This window comes from Calonectris borealis, chromosome 3, assembly GCF_964195595.1.
Source record: "Calonectris borealis chromosome 3, bCalBor7.hap1.2, whole genome shotgun sequence".
Taxonomy (NCBI): Eukaryota; Metazoa; Chordata; class Aves; order Procellariiformes; family Procellariidae; genus Calonectris; species Calonectris borealis.
In genome coordinates this window covers 59010689-59030528 of record NC_134314.1, presented here as the reverse complement: position 1 = coordinate 59030528, position 19840 = coordinate 59010689, and the positions used below count along the sequence as shown (strand labels likewise).

At 37.3% G+C, this 19840-nt stretch overlaps 1 protein-coding gene across 1 annotated transcript in view; it reads left to right on the top strand.

Moving 5' to 3' along the window:
• Positions 1-19840, top strand: part of TRDN (triadin) — a gene marked incomplete at its 5' end in the record, with an annotated part of 237298 nt that overhangs the window by 37314 nt on the left and 180144 nt on the right. Inside the window, 2 exon segments of the mRNA XM_075145762.1 lie at positions 13994-14131; positions 16010-16036. Coding sequence (XP_075001863.1) covers positions 13994-14131; positions 16010-16036 — 165 coding nt within the window.

Here is a 19840-nt window from a genome sequence, read left to right as displayed (position 1 = left end):
ATATGCATGTCTCTCACCTTCTTGGAGCCAGCACAGTGTCTCTGCTGAGTTCACCAAGAGAGGAGATATTGTGAGAAATGTCAGAACATATTAGTTTACGCTTCATACATCTTTATAATTTAAATCTCTCCATTTTGCAGCCCATCCTCATCCTGGAAAACGTGTATGTTGACAGTACTATAATATGTATATGAGCATGTGTGGTGAGATTTCTGGTTTGCAATTTCTATATAAAATTATTTCAAGAAAAATAAAATTAATTATTAATTCACATTTTCTGAAATATATTTTAAAACATTTCATAGTTGCCTTGAGTATTCTGACATCTGCTTACACAGTTCAATGACAAGAAATATGCATATAAACTCTATCTCTAAATTCATCTTCAAAAAACATAAGCACAGAGGAGCAGATTCTTAATATTAGCTAAGTCACACCCTTATCTTCAATAAGGCAATAATTCTATCCCAGTTTAAAACCGGGCAAACTGTCTGAACAATATCAAGTTTTGGGGTACATGTTGGTTACTGAGGGCAAAGATTAAAACAAAGGCATGTGTGTGTGGTACAAGGACTGTGATTGTGTTGAGGAATGGGACGAAAAGAATGATGAATAGAAATTACCTCATGTCTACTTGATTTTTATGCTTTGTATCTGTCAATGATATATATGGAAAATAAAATGAACTAATTACCTATGTTTGTAAAGGGAACATAGGGTTCAGCAAGCCACTTCGGCAGCAAAACTTTTGTGAGGTAAACAGGCTGTAATGACTCGGAAACATGTAAGTGAAACAGAAAACAAATTATTAGGGTCCTTTTCTTTCTTAACTAAGAACTCCAGCTCTAAAGTTATCACATCTGTCACAATAATTAACTAGGAATTGAAATTCAGACTTCAGCCTTTTAATTCAAAACAAATTGAGTTGATGTTTCAAAGTTAATTTCCTGGACTTTATTAGTTTACTGATAAATCCATAGATTTTTGTCCTGCTATATATCAATATTGACCTCAAGATTTACTTAAAAAGCTTTTGAGACATAGATAGAGCTTGAAAGAAACCGCCCAATCCTGGATCAATGGATGACATAGAAGCCTGAAACGTGGAGAAAACGTATCACAAACCTCTGTTAAGTTTTTTGCTTCTCATTTGCCCTTGTTTTCAGAAGGAACTCACCTGAGTCACAGCAAAACATAAAGTTCCTTTTGAGCAATCCTCCCAAAACAGGCATCAGATTTTAATTTGGACACAACAGTCTTAATGTTACAACATTGATGTAAACCAAGAGAAACTATTATATTCTGCTTTTAATTTTCCATATTAACAGTCAACCAAACACTCAATCAAATTCTTAATATGTTTTTAACAAGCAGTCAGGAACCACTGCATAATTCAGGCAAAACTCCTAAACTAAGCGATTCCTGAACTGGCTGTCAGCTCACGCATGCTCGATATACTAGTCAGGATAATGTTAAGCAATGAGAATCTGTATTCGTACTGGAGACTGAAGGAAACTTTCTAAGCAGATAGAAATCTGATGCTCGTGTTGTATTGGTTAAATGAGTTTAAAACCCAAAGTTGTTGATGGAAACTGACATTTTCAGACCAGGCTGTAGAAATAAAAAAATGTAAAATTTAATCTGCAAGGCGAGTTCGTATTTTGTGGAGATCTCTGAGAGATGATACTTTAGAATTTTGAGTTCATGAGTTTGTTTCTTTTCTTTCCCAAAGATATTTTTATTCCTAAGTGATTAATTAAGCCAGCACTTAAATCAGGTCTCAACGGTGAAATGCTAAGAGAAGGAACTACTGTGCTCCTTCAGACAGGATTTATTAGACTGTTTTCTATATTTACATAAATATAACAATGGCTACATAACTCTTATCATGGCCTCTGGGTTTCAACTCCCGAGTTCCTGCTCAATATGATTTTTCCTGGTGAAACTCACTGATTTATAAAAATTCCATGGAAATTTCTGAAGATTTGAGATAGGACCACCTGACTGGTGTTATTGATACTAGAATGATTTCCACCCTCTGACAGGTTGGCCCTTTGCCTCCAGTGGAGGTATTGCCATCTTTTCATACAGAAAGTAGAATTTGGAGCATATATTAATGTGACTCCTTAAATCTAAAACCCAATGATATTTTCTCTTGGGTTTGACACTGCTCTTTGAACATCCAGAACTGCATAAAAAAAGTGAATAGTTGTTTTCAAGACTGTAAGTTTAGTTTTGCAAGCATGATTAAAATGACTTTCCTAGTTTTTACATGTAAATGACAGATGCCAAAGAAATCATATCCAACTGTATATTTTTTGATCTATAAAACACAGAATATTCAGTGTATTTTTTCCTTAAATAATACTTGCCTTTCATAAGTCAGTGCATTCAATTTCTTTCCAATTTCTTTACCTGAAGTTCCATGAAGTTCAAGTTTAGAAAGTACGCATAGCATATGAATGAGGCAATCTGAGAGAGCTGAACTCAGTTAGTCTGGAAAAGAGGAAACTGAGGGGTGACCTAAGAGCAGCTGCAGCTTTTTGAAGGGCAGTTACAAAGATGACAGATGACAAACAGTTACCAAGATGATATCCTTCTTGTATCAGGTGATATAACAAGGGGGATATGGCCAGAAATTGCTGCCCAAGAGGTTCATGTTGCACACTGCAGGGGAAACAGTCAACCAGGAGGGCAGCGCAACACTGAAACAGGTTGCTGAGAGGGGCTGCAGATTCTCCATCCTTGGTAGTGTTCAAGATTTGGCCAGATGGCCATGGCTTGCCAGATCCAGTGTTGGCAACAGTCCCTCACTAAGAAGGATGGCACTAGATGAACTCTCGAGACGCCTAATCATCAACATCTACGTGATTGCAAGATTTCATTAAAACACCTGTTAGAATCACATAAGGTAGTTAGAAAGCACCTAGACAGAGATCTCAGTGGAGACACAAAGATAACTAAGGGGCAGATTCTCCCATTCTCGCATACGAGGAGTGGATCTATGGACCTTTGTAGTCAGGATTTCACTCGCTTATTTGTACGGTTAATCCTGTTGATTTTCATGCAGGTGTTTCACACTGATTCCTAGTGGGATGACTTAAAAGCATACTGTGCACATCTGTAGAGCTAGCCCTTTGCCAGAGTTGCGGGAAGCAAGGACCTGAGTTGGGAGAGCTCTGGAGAGCTGGGTAAAAATTGCCACACACCTCCACACTGGGGCTGGCTCTGACCTACGGGCTCCCACCAGAGACTCCCACTATGTTTCTGTGCCAGAAATGACCGTCTCCATAGCAGAGCCACTGGTAGTGACTGTCCTGCTCAGGGCCAACTGCAGCAGAAAACAGGAGCAGGCTGACATAGTAAACCAGGCTGGGAACTGCGTGGCTGAGGAATATACACAGAATTGCTCCTCCTGATTACGCTACAGAGCTGCTAGCCTCTGGCCAATAAGGGAAGTGTAACGCCCTAAATTATGAGTTTACCTAGATTACACAGAGATTCATGGAGCTCCGTAGAAACATAACACATCAGAGTAGAAAGTATTTTAGACTTGAACTCAAGCATTGCTTTTTAGTTCAACAATTAACAATTTTGCTCTCATTATCTTAAAGGCAAATAATTCCAAAAAGACATGAAGTATTAGTATATGTATTTTAGCTCTTATGTATTCTTTTATCAGTATAAACTTCACGTTGCCTCTATGATTACAGAGTGCCAACTCATAGGTTTTGCTTCTTGATTACTATGGTTTATGTTCTTTTAGAAAGTGAACTATCATGTCTGGGAATTTTGACAATTTATATAAGATGAAAGTTGTCCCAGAAGTAACTCTATGAAAGTGAGGTGTTTGGTTCCATCTTAAAATAGATGTGGTAAATTACTCATTTGGGGACCCCCTCTATTCAGTATTTGGAAAGAAGCCTTTAGAACTGAGGGAGGCTGGGGGAGGATAACACTTAGTTTTTAGGCAGCTGAAGTTAGATGACATGAATTCAAGCTCCACTCATAGAAAGATCTATTTTGTGTCATTTTACACATCCAGAACATGATTACTGTATATTCTATAGTACTCTGTAGTATTCAGGAGGTGCTGGTTATAATATAAAATATTGCAGGAGGACCCTGTGTTATGGGGCACACACGTAAAGCTGTGCCTCCTTGGTGGTTATGTGTCAGTTTGTTCAGAGGTTAGAACAGAGATGGGATTTTCAAGTCAGCTTTGGCAGTGGAATTTGAGGAAAGCATGAGCCAGGAATTAGATCAGTGCTGAAATATTCGCCCCTGTTCTATCTACCCAGAAGAAGGAAATTAAATTTTGCAGTGTTTCGCTTTAGTGTGTTATGTTCATTCCTTTGAGGAAAGAAATTAAAGCTTGCATTCCTATCATGTTGTATTGTACAACTATAAACATGACTGAAATATTTCTAATGTGGTATGAAGGTGACATGCATTACAAAAGCCTGAGATAAGAAACTATGAATCTCAAGCAGTATGTAGCGTGTATGAATATGCAAAAAGTTACATACCGCTTTGGATGATCTTTTATACATTCTCAGAATTTTCAGAAATGCAGAAAAAAGATTAATTTTGGTTTGATGTGTGCTTTGCAGCAGTTTGTTATTACTACCATCTTTTGTGTTAGAAAATACACCTTGTTAATTGGCCTCATAATTCATGAATGTATTTCACGCATTTCTTGTACACATAAGTGGATTATATTTTTAATTGGCAAATGTAACTAAATAATTTAAGATTATTTTAGTCCTAAAAAGATTGATTGCCCAGGAATCCATGTTTGCTAAAGGGCTAATAAAGTGTTCAGAATTCCCTGCCATCTCTGTGACCAATTACAGCTAATTAACACCACCCTAATTTCAGCTCCAGAGTGTTCAATATTCAGAGTAAATTGATAGTGATTTAGCCAATCACCTAAAGGCCAGACTAAATCAAACCTAATGAAACCTCACCGAATCTATGAAACCCAAAACTATTCACAAAATAACCTAAGTGAAAATATAGCACACACACACAACACAGTGAGCTTGCCACCTTATTGTGACTGCTTTCATAAAAGAAAAAAGAGCAGGCTCTTTGGAGCCTGGATAATTCAGTTTGCTCAACCATAAAGAAGCTTTTTAGAGACTTGCAGCAAAGGCAGATCTCTGTGGAGGTAATGCCTGCCAATGACAGGAATGGGGAGCAAACAGAGCATGGAGGCACGGAGCTCCCAGCTCCACCAGAAGCAGCAGGGATTCCAGTCAGATCTTCTCTTTTTTGTTGTTGTTTTTTCCTTTTTAAGTTAATGGCAAAATGTCTGGCCAAATTGTTGTGGGGTGTCCCACATCAGCTTCTGACTAACAGTCTGAAGTCACCATTTCCCTGTCTTAAGTCGCGGGTCACTTCTATTACTATCTTGTAGGCACAGAAAGCTTTTGGCTGGCCCTGGGTAGTCAGGATGATATCCTATTAATATTCTCCAGTAGAGGAAAGCACACAGACAAAAAATTAGGAACCATATATTCACATGAACATCTGTATTTTGTAGAAAAAAGGCACACGAAGGTAAAGAGCAGGACTCCAGACAACTTGTACGGTCTAGTTGACGCATGGACATTTTTTTCCCAGTCTCCTGCATGATAAAACTGTACGGTGCAAAACCTGCTAGGTGCAGGGCGTTTGTTTCATCGTTAAGACAAGTGGAAGTCAGCAAAATATGGCTATTCTACTGGATTTTTTAGATTTTTTTTGTTTTGAGTTTGTTTTGGGTTTTTTTTTTTTTGTGATATAATCATTATTAAGAATATATACATCCATTTTTCTCCTGGTATGTCATCACACTGTAGTCATTCTGTTGGGCTCGTGTTCACTGGATACTTTAAGAACTGCAAAAAGAAGAGTGTACTTATATTTACTCTTGTATTTTATGACAGTATATCCACCAGTATTAAAACTGATAATATCTTTGCACTTACTCAGGAAAAAGAATGAACTTCTGGCTTAGTTTAAAGCACCAGCAAAATTAATGGAACAAATCTTTTTGTCTCTTGGTGCAAGAAGTGTTTCACAGTCTCGCCAAATTGAAAGAATTGGTAAAAGCTTTTCCATACATATAAAACCCTAGAAAAATTTCCCTCAGAACAAAGGAGTGTGATGTAAAAAAGAAGTGTTGGCCCTCACTGTGCTCATCTTGGAACTTATCAAAACAGTGCTATAGTCTTTTGAAATACAATTTTTACTGTATTTACAGGTGTCAATCCAGAGCATGAGTAAACAACTTACCCATTTCAAAGTTTCTTAATGAACTTCTTAATTGAATTATATGTGACTTCCACTAATGTACCCAAAACCTACAAAACAACTTTTTTTTCACTGTCTTCTATAATGATAAAAACAGTTAAAGGGTTTTAAACCCAATTCCAGTTTAAAGAAGGGCTACCCAGATGACATCTTATTTCCCATGTTTCACTCCGCAGCAAATCTCACAGCTGAGCTATAAACCCCTAGAAAATGAGTTTATACTGGAAAGAATGATAATCTATGAAGTATTGCAGTGCTGCAAGTACTGCATTCATTCCAAATGGTCTAGCGTATACAAGATGATAAATTGTGCTAGATCAAACTTCATGAGGTCATGAAGTTGAAAATATGAAATTTCAGAAACTGACTCAGTGAATAGGGAAGAATCTAGGAAGAGAAATAAGTCTTGCATGCTTAAATGCACTTCATGGGATACCAAACACAACACAAATTTCCTGCCCATAATGGTATCTGTGAAATTTCTAATTTTAAACAAACAAACAAAACCAGTAATTTCAGTAACAATTGCAGCAATGTAATTCTTTGGTAATCTGCTGTTGAAGAAACTGAAAATAATTCAACTAAAATCGACTATATGTAATACATTCTTTTCAGCAGTAGAATATGTTTGTAATTTGTGAAAATACCTGTGCCTTATTTAATCATGTTTTTACATTGTTCTGATTCGTACTGTATTATCTCACACCTACAGCGTATTGTTTTTCTTTTTAATGAACTCCAATTTCTGCTTCATAACAGCAGCCCCACAAAGATGAAATAACTCCTCACTTCACTCCTTAACTGCTTCCTTTAGTCAAGCGACAGCTGAGGATGTTCATTATTGCTAACGGTGTTTCTTCCTTTTTTTTATTGGCCTTTCTGGGGTTCATCCTGTTGCCATCCGCTATAGCCACCTATTCACAACATTGCGATGATCCCTGTTTACCACCTGGTAAAGACGTTCTGCCTGCAGTGTTCTGAATACGCGCGTGTGCGTGCGGTCTGCTGGCCGGCGATAACAAAGCATGGGCACCAGCAGAGTGCCAGGACGTGGCAGCACTGCTTCTCTGCTAACCCCCAAATCTGGCTGGCTGGGGCTGCAAAGTTCATCCCAATAGTCTCCTCCCGATTTTCACATCATGCTTGAAACAGATCTGTCAGCTAAGAGATGCCCTCCGTCAGGAGATTCCCAGGAAATGGTGGCAAGCGGAGAGATCCTCATCTTACCCTCATGAATGCCCTTTAAAAATGCCACTGTACAATTATTTAACAGCACTGTCTTTTTAATTTGAAGTTAAGATCTGTGTTCGTAGTCAGAGAATTGAATCCTTAGAATGAGAAAAAAAAAAAGCTTCAAATTATTTTAGATAAAATGTCTGTCTGTTTCAGAAAAACCACCTAATTAGGGTCTGATCCATCAAATCAGAAGCCTTTCAGCTGATATCAAATCAAGTCATATAAATTACACGTAAAGCCCATCCTAAACCTACATACCTGTCTGTATGTACAGCTGTATCAAAAGTACCTGAAATTACTCGGTACTTTGTGACACTTTGCGAATTTCTTTCTAAATTTGGCAAGTAGGTTCTACTTTGTTTTCATTTGGGGTAAAATGCCTTTGTCCGCTTTCAGGTGAGGTTTTCTCTATGGACTTGACCTCGATATAATTATCTAAGGCTGATATTAGAAAGAGCCAGGGAAGATTTATACTACAGACTGTAGTCTTCATATTTACAGTTTAGGTACCTATAAAATGAAAATTACTCAGTAATGTTGAGTCTGAGTTTTCTTTGGCATTGTTTTTGTACTTATAATTCAATATACTTATAATTCAAAATTAGATTATTATTTTTATACTTATAATTCAATGATACCCACCAGAGTTTGTCCTGAAGCTTAGTGCTGTAAGCATGACAAAAATGTTAGTCTATGAAATAGGAATATAAGACCTAAGGACACCTATGCTGATAAACTGGAATATTAATAATGGAAGACTTTATGTGTGTATTGAGTTTTATATGTTAGATACTACTCTTCAGAAGACCACAGAGTAGAAACAAACCACTATTAATAATAACAAACCTTAAAAATATATAAACTTTCAAATTAAAATACAGCTCTCTATATTTATAAGAGAATATTTTACTAAAACTAGGATATGTTTTATTATCACAGACTGGTGTTAGGCTTTTGTATTTTATCAAACATGACAGAAATTCTCTGTCTTCATCAGCTGTACCTTGTCAGTATCAATGAATTAGATTATATCTCATAGATCAATCTTTACACCAGATAATTACCATAATTTGTAATTTAATTGCATTCAATTCACTGGAGTCAAAATATGTAATTGATGAAAATCCAACAATTATTAAGTAATTTGCTGCAATTCATTAAAAAAAAAAAACCAAACTTTTAAATAGGTTAAACTCTGAGTATATATTTAACTATTTGACAAGCAAAAAAGATTGATAGGAGACTACATTCCTGGCAGAGTTATTAAGACTGGAATAATGACTGAAGTGATTTGCACAGATAAATCAATTAGTCACTTTTTGTTGTGCACTTCACAGGAATAAATGACACAGACCATGAAACATAACAAATTTGCTTGAGGCGCTACAACAAATCATACCATGTGATTAATCAATTCCTATTTCCAAAAGCCACTGTTAAAGGACGCATTGTCAGTCCCGATGAAAAAAAGGTTTCTTCTGTTCGCAAAATACCACAATTTTACTGAAGTTGAAGCGACTTTGTCACTTTATGTAAATTGTCTTTTGTCCCAAGAACGTACCTAATACTGATTGAAGGACTTTGGAAGTCTGACATTGGTTGATTTCAAAGAGTTGTGTTAAGTGTGAGTTATTAATTATCATAAAAGGTACAAATTCTATTTTCAAATCAATTGGAGTTAAACTGGTGAGCCAAGGAGAGTTCCAAACTGAAGAAATTAGTTGGTCAGAATTCTTGTTCTCAGATTTTGAATCAAATTACTGCTTTTGTACCAATAATGATGGAGAGCTACAAAGAATTGTAACAGTTTAATTTTGATGTAATGATCACGAAAGCCAGTTTCAAAATACACAGGGGGTATTCAGAAGTATTTAATCCCCACAACACATCTGAAATTATTTCTTAAAGAATTATTTTAATCAAATTTGTATATGTTTAGTAAAGAAAATCCAAACAAGCTTCCAAATTTTCTTGCAAATATCTACAACAGGTAACAAATATTCTCCAACCAAATTCAGTTGGGTTTTCCTACAATAAGGTTTTGTTGAAAGGTAGTATACAAAGTCCTTCAATTTGGCTGGGATTCTTTCTCTGTCAGCTTTAACTCTTCCAAATTTCAGCATTTGCCAGAAAGTTCTGGAATTAACATTTTGGAAAAAAAAAAGGCAAAACTGTTAATTATTCTCATAGCAGTGAAAGTGCCAGCAAAAGCAGAGCTGAACTTCTACTGAACTGAGAAACATCTCTTATACTGTACCAAGTAATAAAAGGCCATGGCAAAACAAAATGTTATAGCAAAGCAATGTTGGTAGTAAAAGTGCTGTTTTGGAATGCAAATAATTTACCGAGGTGAATAGTGATGTTGACCTGGAATTAATTATGAATGAAGCTAAGTGCTTAGCCAAAGTGTACAATGACAAGAAGGATTTAAATATGAAAAAACACCACTAATAGGATCCATGTCACATACCTCAGCCATATGAAAATAAGCTGTCATGTCCATGCTAATTTTTCAGGCTTCCTTTCCTTCCCAGTCAATGAAAAGGGAGGGGCATCTTTGGAAATTAATTCATATAACCCTAAAAAAGATGTCAGGAGAAGGCAAGACTTGCCTTCTGAAGGTCACAGTTATGTCTTTCTGCTTTTGAGAGAGTCTAGAAACCACCAGGGATTCAACACCTGGCTTTCAGGTACATTTGGCTAGATAGGATAATCTGAATTTAAGCTGTGATTAAATGAAATTACATACTGCCAACAAAAAGTCTTCAATATTAATTGCATGTTTCACCCCTGAGCTTAACCTGCTGAGTAACCATTCGCTTCCTTTCCCCTCCTTCCTCCTTCCTCCTTTGATAGACATTTAGTATTTTTCTCCTACATTATCTAAGAGGAACAATTGGCTCAGTCCCTGTTTACAAGTTCAGCAAAAGGTAAAACTTCACAGCCTGTATCTATCTGAGAAATACTCTGTATTCATAAAGGCTCTTTACAGTTTAAATTCAAGATCCTGCCCCTGCTACTCCCAGTACAATATATGATATATCATGTATCATAAATTAATTATAATTTATAATTATAGGTTAGTTGCAATTTATATATTGCATACTATGCAACATATGCTAGCAAGAGAAGCATATTGTGAGCTCAGTTTTAAAATAATTTTTGTTCTAAGGTCTGTCAAGAAATGAAAAGTCAGACAGAGGACAGCTAATCCAATCTGAATGTGTTGAATCCAAGACTATTCTAAAAAAAATCATCATACTGTACCCTTGCTGAACATCTTAAATAAAAAAAAAAATCTAAATTACATTAAAATATTAAGCTCAAACTTTGTTATGAAAATCTGCATTCTCTCAGCTTCACTCTTGAAGCAAGAGTATGCAAATCCTCTGGAAATGGTGATCTTTCTTTGCATGTGTGTGAGGTAAATGGCATCTTTCTCTCTACTTGTTATGCCTTGAACTGCTTTATTTCCTTTGTTTCTTGTGTGTTTTGTTCTACTAGGGAAAGAACCTGCTATTGTCAAAGTTGTGGGGAGAGCTAAAAGCGTTGATTTGATCAGTAGCAATTTTCACTTCAGCCTTACCTCGTGTGGTGTTTTTAAGCATTTTAGGACACATCGTTACTGTTAGCACTACTTTTTAAAAACGTAGGAAATACAGGAAAAGTTGAACAAAAGATCTATGCACAAGGAAACAACTTTCCAGACCTGTGTCACTTGCACCAGACCACAAGTGGATCTCACAGTATCTGTTTGTATACAAAATTTAATTTTGTAAATACCACTAAAGTGTCCTCTACACAGCCCCAAACTGATTTTTCTAAACTTTTTATGTTAAACAGGATTTGCAACTTGGGCCTGTTAGTGTAGGTGTGACTGGAGAATTTCACTTCTGGACACTTATAATTTCTAATCCCTTTTCATAGTTTGCTATGAAGACGTTAAGAATTAAAGACCAGGATATGACGTTGAGGGCTCTGATTCATCAGCAAAGATGGCTTGCCTTGGGGTGGTTGGAGTAATTTCCTCTGCTCTTGATCTTGTTCTCTGAGCATTTCCCTTGCCTGCCCAGGGGGGACAGCTCTGCTACCTGTGAAGCAGTTCTTGAACTGCTAGTTGATAGAACAGTATATTAAAATAAATTGACACCGATTCTTGTTTAGTTTATAGCTGTAGTCCCTGCAGCTGTAAAAGCCTCTGGCTGTAGAAGCAACTGAGCCATCCTTAAGCAACCAGTGGGTAGAGGGTAGGTGGATAGCCAGAGTGGAAATCAAGGCAGCTGTCTAAAGTTAAACCATCCCTGCTTGTGAATCAAAACCTCAGTTATGCTAAGACCCCTCTGGCCACGTCCATTCTATTAGTCCACTTGGACTCCTTAGCACCTCTAGATTCGAATAAAATGCAAATGACATCAGGGGTCGGGTTGCAGATTTATTTTTTAATAGCCTAAATAGAGGTATTCATTCTCCTGGTAAGCACTTGAGAAGAGCATTTGTGGCAAATCAGTTGAAAAAATAAAAACTCTGCATCTCAATTCATGAGGCCAATGCAAATAAATAAATGCCTTATGATAAGCAAAGTAAATATTCCCTGTTATACTACTCAATCTTTCTGAATACAATAGTGCACATAATAGTAAACTAAATGAAGAGATCATGCACATTTCTTTGCAATGTTGTCATTTCATCATGGCACACAATTAATTTATTTGATGTGCCTGATTGTTCAGTAGTATATATCAATATAATACAATCTTCAAAAAAACATTAACCAAAATATATCTTTGGTCTACATTATTACTAAGCAGATGCAAAATAATAGAAAATCAGCCTGGTCTTTTCTGTTTCGGATTAATTAATTAGAAATAAAAGGAATTATTTAGTGATACATTTATTTTTCAAATAAAGTTACTTGTATAATTTATTACAGCACTTTTAGAAAGTAACTGTTCATACTGCTGTCATCAAAGAAGTTGCTTCAAGCCTGCACTTTGCCTGTCTTTGTAACCTGCAAGTCCATGTGAGACTACTTCTAATTACTGCTAAGATTTGGCTTGTGAGTCAGAACACTGCAACCAGAAGTAGTTCTGAAGAGACTTGTATTTAACTTCCTACTAAAATATTTGCATACAGAAAAATAGTGGTAAACAGAGATATGGTTCCCATCTTGATACTGTTAAATTCAGTGTATATATTTCTGTTGAAACTCCTAGGACCAAGACTAGGCCAACGGCTCAAATCATATTTGTGATCTACTTTCAATTGTCTGCATTTGTAGGAAACCTTCACACAGATAGGGCAATCATTCAGTCTGCCGTTTCAAGTACAGTGGACAGTAACATGGACTGAATGAGAGTTGTCCCTCTTCCCAAGCAGTGTTTGGTGCAGATTTCAAGAAAATAAAATTTGCTAGACAGAAAGGTCAGAAGAAATACTCTGTCAGAGGCCAGAAAGTTCCTCTGAAATACTGTGTCAGCATAAACTAGGTGGGGAGAAATCTGGTGAAATCACAACTGGAAAAGCCTTTAAGAGAATACTTGCATTACCCACTGATGGTTGCTCTCCCTGGGTGTGGATGCAGTGGGGAGCAGGGGCCTCACTTCCGTTAGAGGTCCCAAGAAGGTGGAGCACTTTTCGCTGCACAGCTTCCTTGTTTGCCGGCTTACTTGCCTACAAGGAGCAGTAAGACAAGAACTAGTTAAGTATGCAGATGTGCACAAGTGTATGTGGAAGAAACTCTAGAAAAGTTGTAAGAGAAGAACCAGACACACAGGAATACGTGTTTGAAAGTAGCTGTCTCTGTGTCACAATTTGGACTTTGCATTCTCCTTCATTCTGGATGGACTCAGGTTTATTTTGGCCCAAGTATACATAGCTTGCTTCTTTCCCTCCTTTACATGTACTCCATGGCAATGATGTGACCTGTCTCTGTGGTTAAGCCAGGGCTCAGCAATTTCCTCAGCCAGGACTTGTGTAAAGGAGGGGGCTTAAGGGGAGATGTGACATGAGGAGTGGGACACAGACGGCAGTGAATCCTAAACAGGCATCGAGAGGCAGAGGACCTGGGCCAGGGAAAAAAAGTGAGCTGAAAGGAAGAGATTATCTAAAAGGATGAATATTAAGTAGAATCAAATCTATCTTTATCCTTCACCCAACGAAGCCTCAGAAGAAGAGCCAGAACTTGGAGCGCAGTATCAGACCAAATTATCCACTGATAATATCCACTGGTCCTGAACCAGTCTGCAAACAGCAAGTATAGTAAGATACAGTTTATATCAGTCTTGCACAGGAAGGAGAGCTGTCCTCAAACCCTTGAATAATAAAAATTAACATTCACAACCTTTGTTTCTGTTAAAGGGGTTGTATAATGAGTCCTGTATAAAATGAAGATTAACTTTAATCACTGAAGGAGTATTTTTTTTTTCAAACTGCTTTTGTTTTTTAACTCTGCACTCAGGAAGATCTGTTAACAAGCTCAGCACAGAACCACTGAGAATCATTCATGAGACATTGGAAGAATCCACTGATTGGCTTTATGGCTTTATTTCTTTACTGTCTGACATCGTATGGAGTGATGATGATGACAGTGATGAAGGTATTTGTAATGTAAAGACTTCTGTAACTGCTCTAACTGCTGTTTTACATGCATTATGATGGCTTACTCAGCTTTTAACCTCACAGACAAGAAGGTCAAACAAAATGAAAAGTGAACGTTGTTGCTAATAAAGCATCTACTGGCTATTCCAATCAGTAAATTGGTCTCTTTGTTAGCTTTCATCTCGTGTTTAATGTACCATTACAGAAAAGCTGTCAGAATTAAATATTACCATTAGTACATCTTGAAGTAAAGAGCACTAATTTATACAAGACTTCAAAGCCACAACCAAAATATGCATCAGGATATTGCTTCAGTGAATGGCAATAGCTATTTTCTTTTAATGAGCAAGAATCTAAAGAACCCCTGTAAATATACAAGATAGACCAAGAAACTTAGAACTTTTTTATTTGATATATTGATGACGGGACTATATATTGAAACAAAAGAAAAAAAAAAGAAAAGAAAAAATAGCATTTTGGCTAAACTAAGGGGATTTTGGATGGCCTATTGCAAATAATTCAGTTTACTAGAAATTATGGTTCTGCCATTATAATAACATCCTTCATCTGACATCATCTGATAAATGAAAGTAAATTGCTAACATTTCAAGTTTGGAAATAACTATCCTTCTGTCATAAAAAAAGTAGTTCCCTGGTATGAGCAGAAAAGTAGTGGATCATCATGTCACATCATATTGGTCATTTTGACAAGCGATGAGTGTAGGAGTGACATCTTCATTTCACGGTAGTTTATTTTATATTCTATCTGGCTGTACAAGAATATAATTAAAAAGCAACATGTACTGAAACTGACTTCTACCCATTTGTTCAGAAACTCGAGACATTATCGAATTTCCAAATGTGTGCATGAGCTTTTTATATTAGCACCATATATGAATACCAATAGATAGGCTGCTACATGTGAGTCGGTGGACTGGGCATCCTATTCTGAGACATGATTTACAACTAGCAGAGAGCCAATCTCTCATATGTTTGAGAAACAGAAAAGGTGAAATATGGAGAGCTTGCTAAAATTTCAAAAGTATTCATTTTTACCAGTTCGTAGCTCCCAAAGCACCTGCAAGCTTTCAAATGCTCAAGTGTTTAAGTGCCAATGCAAGTAGGAAAGGTCATAAAATACCTGACATAAAAAATTCAAGATCTGAATACTCACTAAGAAGTGTTTGGAAACCTCAGTCCCAGTCTTCGGCCCAAGTGGAATTTCATAAATACCTACCAGGAGTGTGAAAAGGCAGTAGGCAACATACTGCATTATGTCATAAAAACTAAGTGCATGTGAACTCACTGCCTGTTGTGCGCTGCAGTCAGTACAGCTGAGGCCACACACTTGCCACAGTCATCCAGGCTCAATCCTTTAAATTCCATGTCCCACAGGGAGGTGAAGTGACACACTGCAACAATCAAATGCTCGTAGTTCCACTGAAATTGAGTAATTTTTGCCTTGGATTTCACTGGAAGAGTTGCTAGATTTACAATCTTGCTAACCTGCAAATGCATTTTATTATTTGGAGCTAAAACGGAACCGCTGGGCCTTTCCTTAAAACATGGAAACATGCATAGAATCAAACAAATTGTAAATTGTAGTCAGAAGTTAACATTCAGAAGCACAAACACAGATTTGAACGTTTCCTTGGTTACTACTACACATTGAATTTATCTACCCCAGACCCAGGAAAACCTTTATGGTAAGAGAGATGTGTTATGAAAAATCCAAAATCTCAGAATAGAGTGCTTGCCATTTAGCATGTAAAGAATAATTTTTTAAAAAAAATTAAAATGAGCCAACATGAGAAAAAATATTTTTTTAAAATTATGATATCTCTTCTCTGACTTTTGTTCTTTTCCCTTGGTTTAGGTGAAGTGGAACCTTCCCTGAAAAAAGGTTGGTTAGTTGTCTTACTATAGACAAATGTTTTGCAACCGTTCTAAGAATTAACTAGTATATTTGTGATATAAAGTCTGTCATTAGTTACATGTCAGTCTACTAACGATGTAAGTTGTTCTTTAACAAAATAATAACACTTGCTGTACTGGTTGCTGCTCTGTAAGAATTCTTCATTTTTTCATTATTATCCAGAAAATCTGAAAAATGTTCATAAAAAACCAACAGAATTACAGAAATAATATTACCTGTACCCTTGCCCTGTATGTGGGACTCCTATTAATGCCAATATGAGTTATGTGTATGTCTGGATAGAAAAAATATTTGGAAATAATAATACAGAAAGAATATTCAGTGAGAAGTAATGGTGAGTTGTTGTAAAAGCATTTTACCTTGTGCCAACGCAGAACCCTAAAATACGGACTACTTCTGAATCTTCTGAAGAAAATTACTCGGTTATCATTGAATTTTTAGAAGAGACAAGTGAAGCAAGTAGGATTTATAATATAAATCTTTTCAGACATGAAAATTGTTATGCTGAAACATAAAACTTAAGTTCAACTTCTATTAAATCAAAATGAAAATGTATTAGAAGGCTTGAGATATTGGTGACAGGGTGTAAAGCTTTTCAAAACTAGGGTGTGTTTTTTTCTCCAAATTGAGCACAGCTTGATATTAACAGGATGTGTAACCAGCCTTACGTGATCTGAATTTGGTATCCATCAAATTCTCAATAGGTAAGTGCCCGTATTGAAGAATCTATCACCCCAGTTGGTGCTGAGATTACAATCCAGTTTTCTCTGAAATTAATTGGAACTGGATCAGGCTTCTATTTAATAACACATTTTGTCAGTCTCAATAGGACATCCAAGGAATGAATAGGCTTGAAGACCAGGACCGTTCATCTTTCTATGGATGATCCTTCATGTTAGGACTGAAGAAAACTTATAGACAGTGTAGGAAAACATTCAATTTCTTTACTCCATTGGCAAGAATCTCAAAAGGGCTCAGTATTGCACTGTCTCTTCTCCCAAAGAGAGAAATGCATTGTTAGTTTTACAGTGGGTGCAAGGAGTCTGAAGCTGTAGCACGTTGCTGGCAGAGATGCCGGGTACGTGGCTGGAAGGTGTCTACTCACCATGGGCCAGTGTAGCTGACCAGGATGGGAGTACTGTGGTGGTACTTCACTGCTGGGAAGGCTTAATCCATAAAAATGTTATGGACAACATCATGCTCAGCATTGCAATGCCTGCTTCTTTGGAAATCAGTGACATACTCATGCCTTACACTTTGCATTCGGACACTAGATTGTAGAAATAAAATTCAGAGAAGCCTTGAAAATAAACTGGGAGCTGCTTAAATTAGTCAATTGGCAGGGATAAGATGATTGATTGGACCTAAAAGTCCTCCATCCAAGGAGCTGAGTATCTAACTGCCAGCTTGAAATATATTTCTCAGTATTCAAAGTGCACAACCCTGCTCTGGAGATAAATGCCTGAGAAAGTCTTCTCTCTTGGGGTGAAGGAAATGAATGAGGAGCTGGTGATTCCTCTGGAGCTGGTATCTTATAGGATAGCTCATACACAGAGGTGTGAAAGGGCCCAAATTGAAACATGCTTCATCTGCCTGAGCTATAAAACAGATTTTGAATGGGGTTTTCCACTTCCTGGATGTGTGCTCAAGATCTTTCCCTCCATCTTTCAGAGGATAAGGAGTCCCATCCTTGTCTCCCTGCAACAAGCTGTTTCTTGACTAGGACTGATGTAGAAAGTGGTCTAAGACCCTTTCTGGGTATAGCCATAAGCTTTCACATAGCAACATCCTCAAATAACATGTTACCACCTCTAGATGACTGGAGGTCTGCATTTCATCCTGGCAGCTAGGATATGGCCTTGATTATACTTGATCTTGTCACTCGTTTTCTGGGCTACAGAAATGCAACATACGTGGTCTGAAGCCACCAGTCCCTCAGAAAGGCCAGTGCAGAGTATTGTGCATGTCTGCTCAGTGACAGGCAGCTGTGAGCTCCTCAGAGCTGTTACTGTCTCTCTTTGCAGACTTCTCTTAAAATTGTGTAAACATCAAGGAACAGAATTGCCTGAGTCTAAGCCTATATAGAAGTTTTCTGAGAGTTCTGTGATAAAATCTAGAGTCAACAGCTTTTCTGCTTGGGCACAGTGAAATTCGCTCCCGGGGCTAAAGCTCATGAGCGCAGAAGGCAAAGACCTGGGAAGTGAGGTGAGGTCTCGGACCAGCTCATACAGGTAGCACTCTCACAGGCATCACAATCTATTCCTCTGAGCACAAGGTGCACATCAGTTTGAGAAGCTTTTCCTAACTAATGTGTGCTGTCATGTCTATGGTCTAGAAATAAGAGTTCCAGAAGAAAAGCTTTCTAAAACAAAACAAGACATTGCATCTGTGATTTTTCCCATCTGATTGCTGTTAGGGCTGGACCAGCTATACAAATTAATTTGGAGACTTTTTGGGGATCAAAATGTTAGTAGTTAGATCCACAAAATCAGAACCAAATTTTTAGTTTAGGGAGTATTCCTTGTTTTCATATAAAGGACCATTTCTGTATCAAAGACCCTTCCACTCTGCACAGCATTGTTATCTATAGCTTTGTGAATGATCTTTCTTTAGGTGGCTCTTATGCTTGTGCCATTTGAACATCCTAAACAAAAAAATGACCCAGTGAGATTGTGCAGTACACTACTGCTGTCTCCAGAAGATGAACAGTTTGACTTTTTGTACATATTTACAGGAAGCCTCTCTCACATTTCACTCTGGAAATGTGTATTATATTGCTGTGCCTGATTTTGAAGTATTTTTATTGGATCTAACCCACAGTTATTGTGGTATTCATGAATAGGCTGAGAGTTTTTGAAAAATCTCCATACCTATGGGTTGGAAAAGCCTTCAATCTTTTGCTTTGTTGACTAGCAGATTTTATGAATGGTAAAATGTTAGCACAAAATTTATTATATAATGGTGTCCCGGTTTCGGCTGGGATAGGGTTAAATTTCTTCCTAGTGCTGTGTTTTGCATTTAGTATGAGAAGAATGGTGATAACACACTGATGTTTTCAGTTGTTGCTAAGTGCCCTCCTAGTCCAAGGACAGCTGCCATGTCTACTGACTGAGCTAGGTACACGAGATGGGAGGGAACATAATCAGGACAGCCAGCCCAGCTGGCCAATGGGGTATTCCATACCATGTGACGTCATGCTCAGTATATGAAGGGTAGGCGTGATCAAGGAAGTAGCGATCGCTAGTTGGTTATCGGTCAGCGCGGGTGGTAAGCAATTGCATTGTGCATCACTCATTTTGTATATTCTATCATTATTTATTATCATTATTTTCCCTTTTCTGTTCTATTAAACTGTCTTTATCTCAACCCATGAGTTTTTCTCACTCTTACCCTTCCGATTCTCTCCCCGTCCCACTGCGGGGGTGGGGGGAGTGAGTGAGCGGCTGCGTGGTATTTGGCTGCCTGCCAGGTTAAACCACGACAAATGGAATATAGTAACTGAAAGAAAAAGAAGATTGCTGCTACCACAATACAATTGTATATTGAAAAAAATTCAAGGGGAGTGGTAAGGACACTTGATGAAGGAAGCAGAGAAAAATGTAATGATAATTACAAGCCCAAAGGAAGCAAAGATCACCTTCCTAGAGATGTAAATTGAAAGCAAAGATAATAATAAAAGTACAATAATGACAATGGGCTTGCACATGCAAGAGGACTAATATCAGTTTCAGAATCCTTTAGAAAGGATGAAAATGCCTATCATCAGTGCCT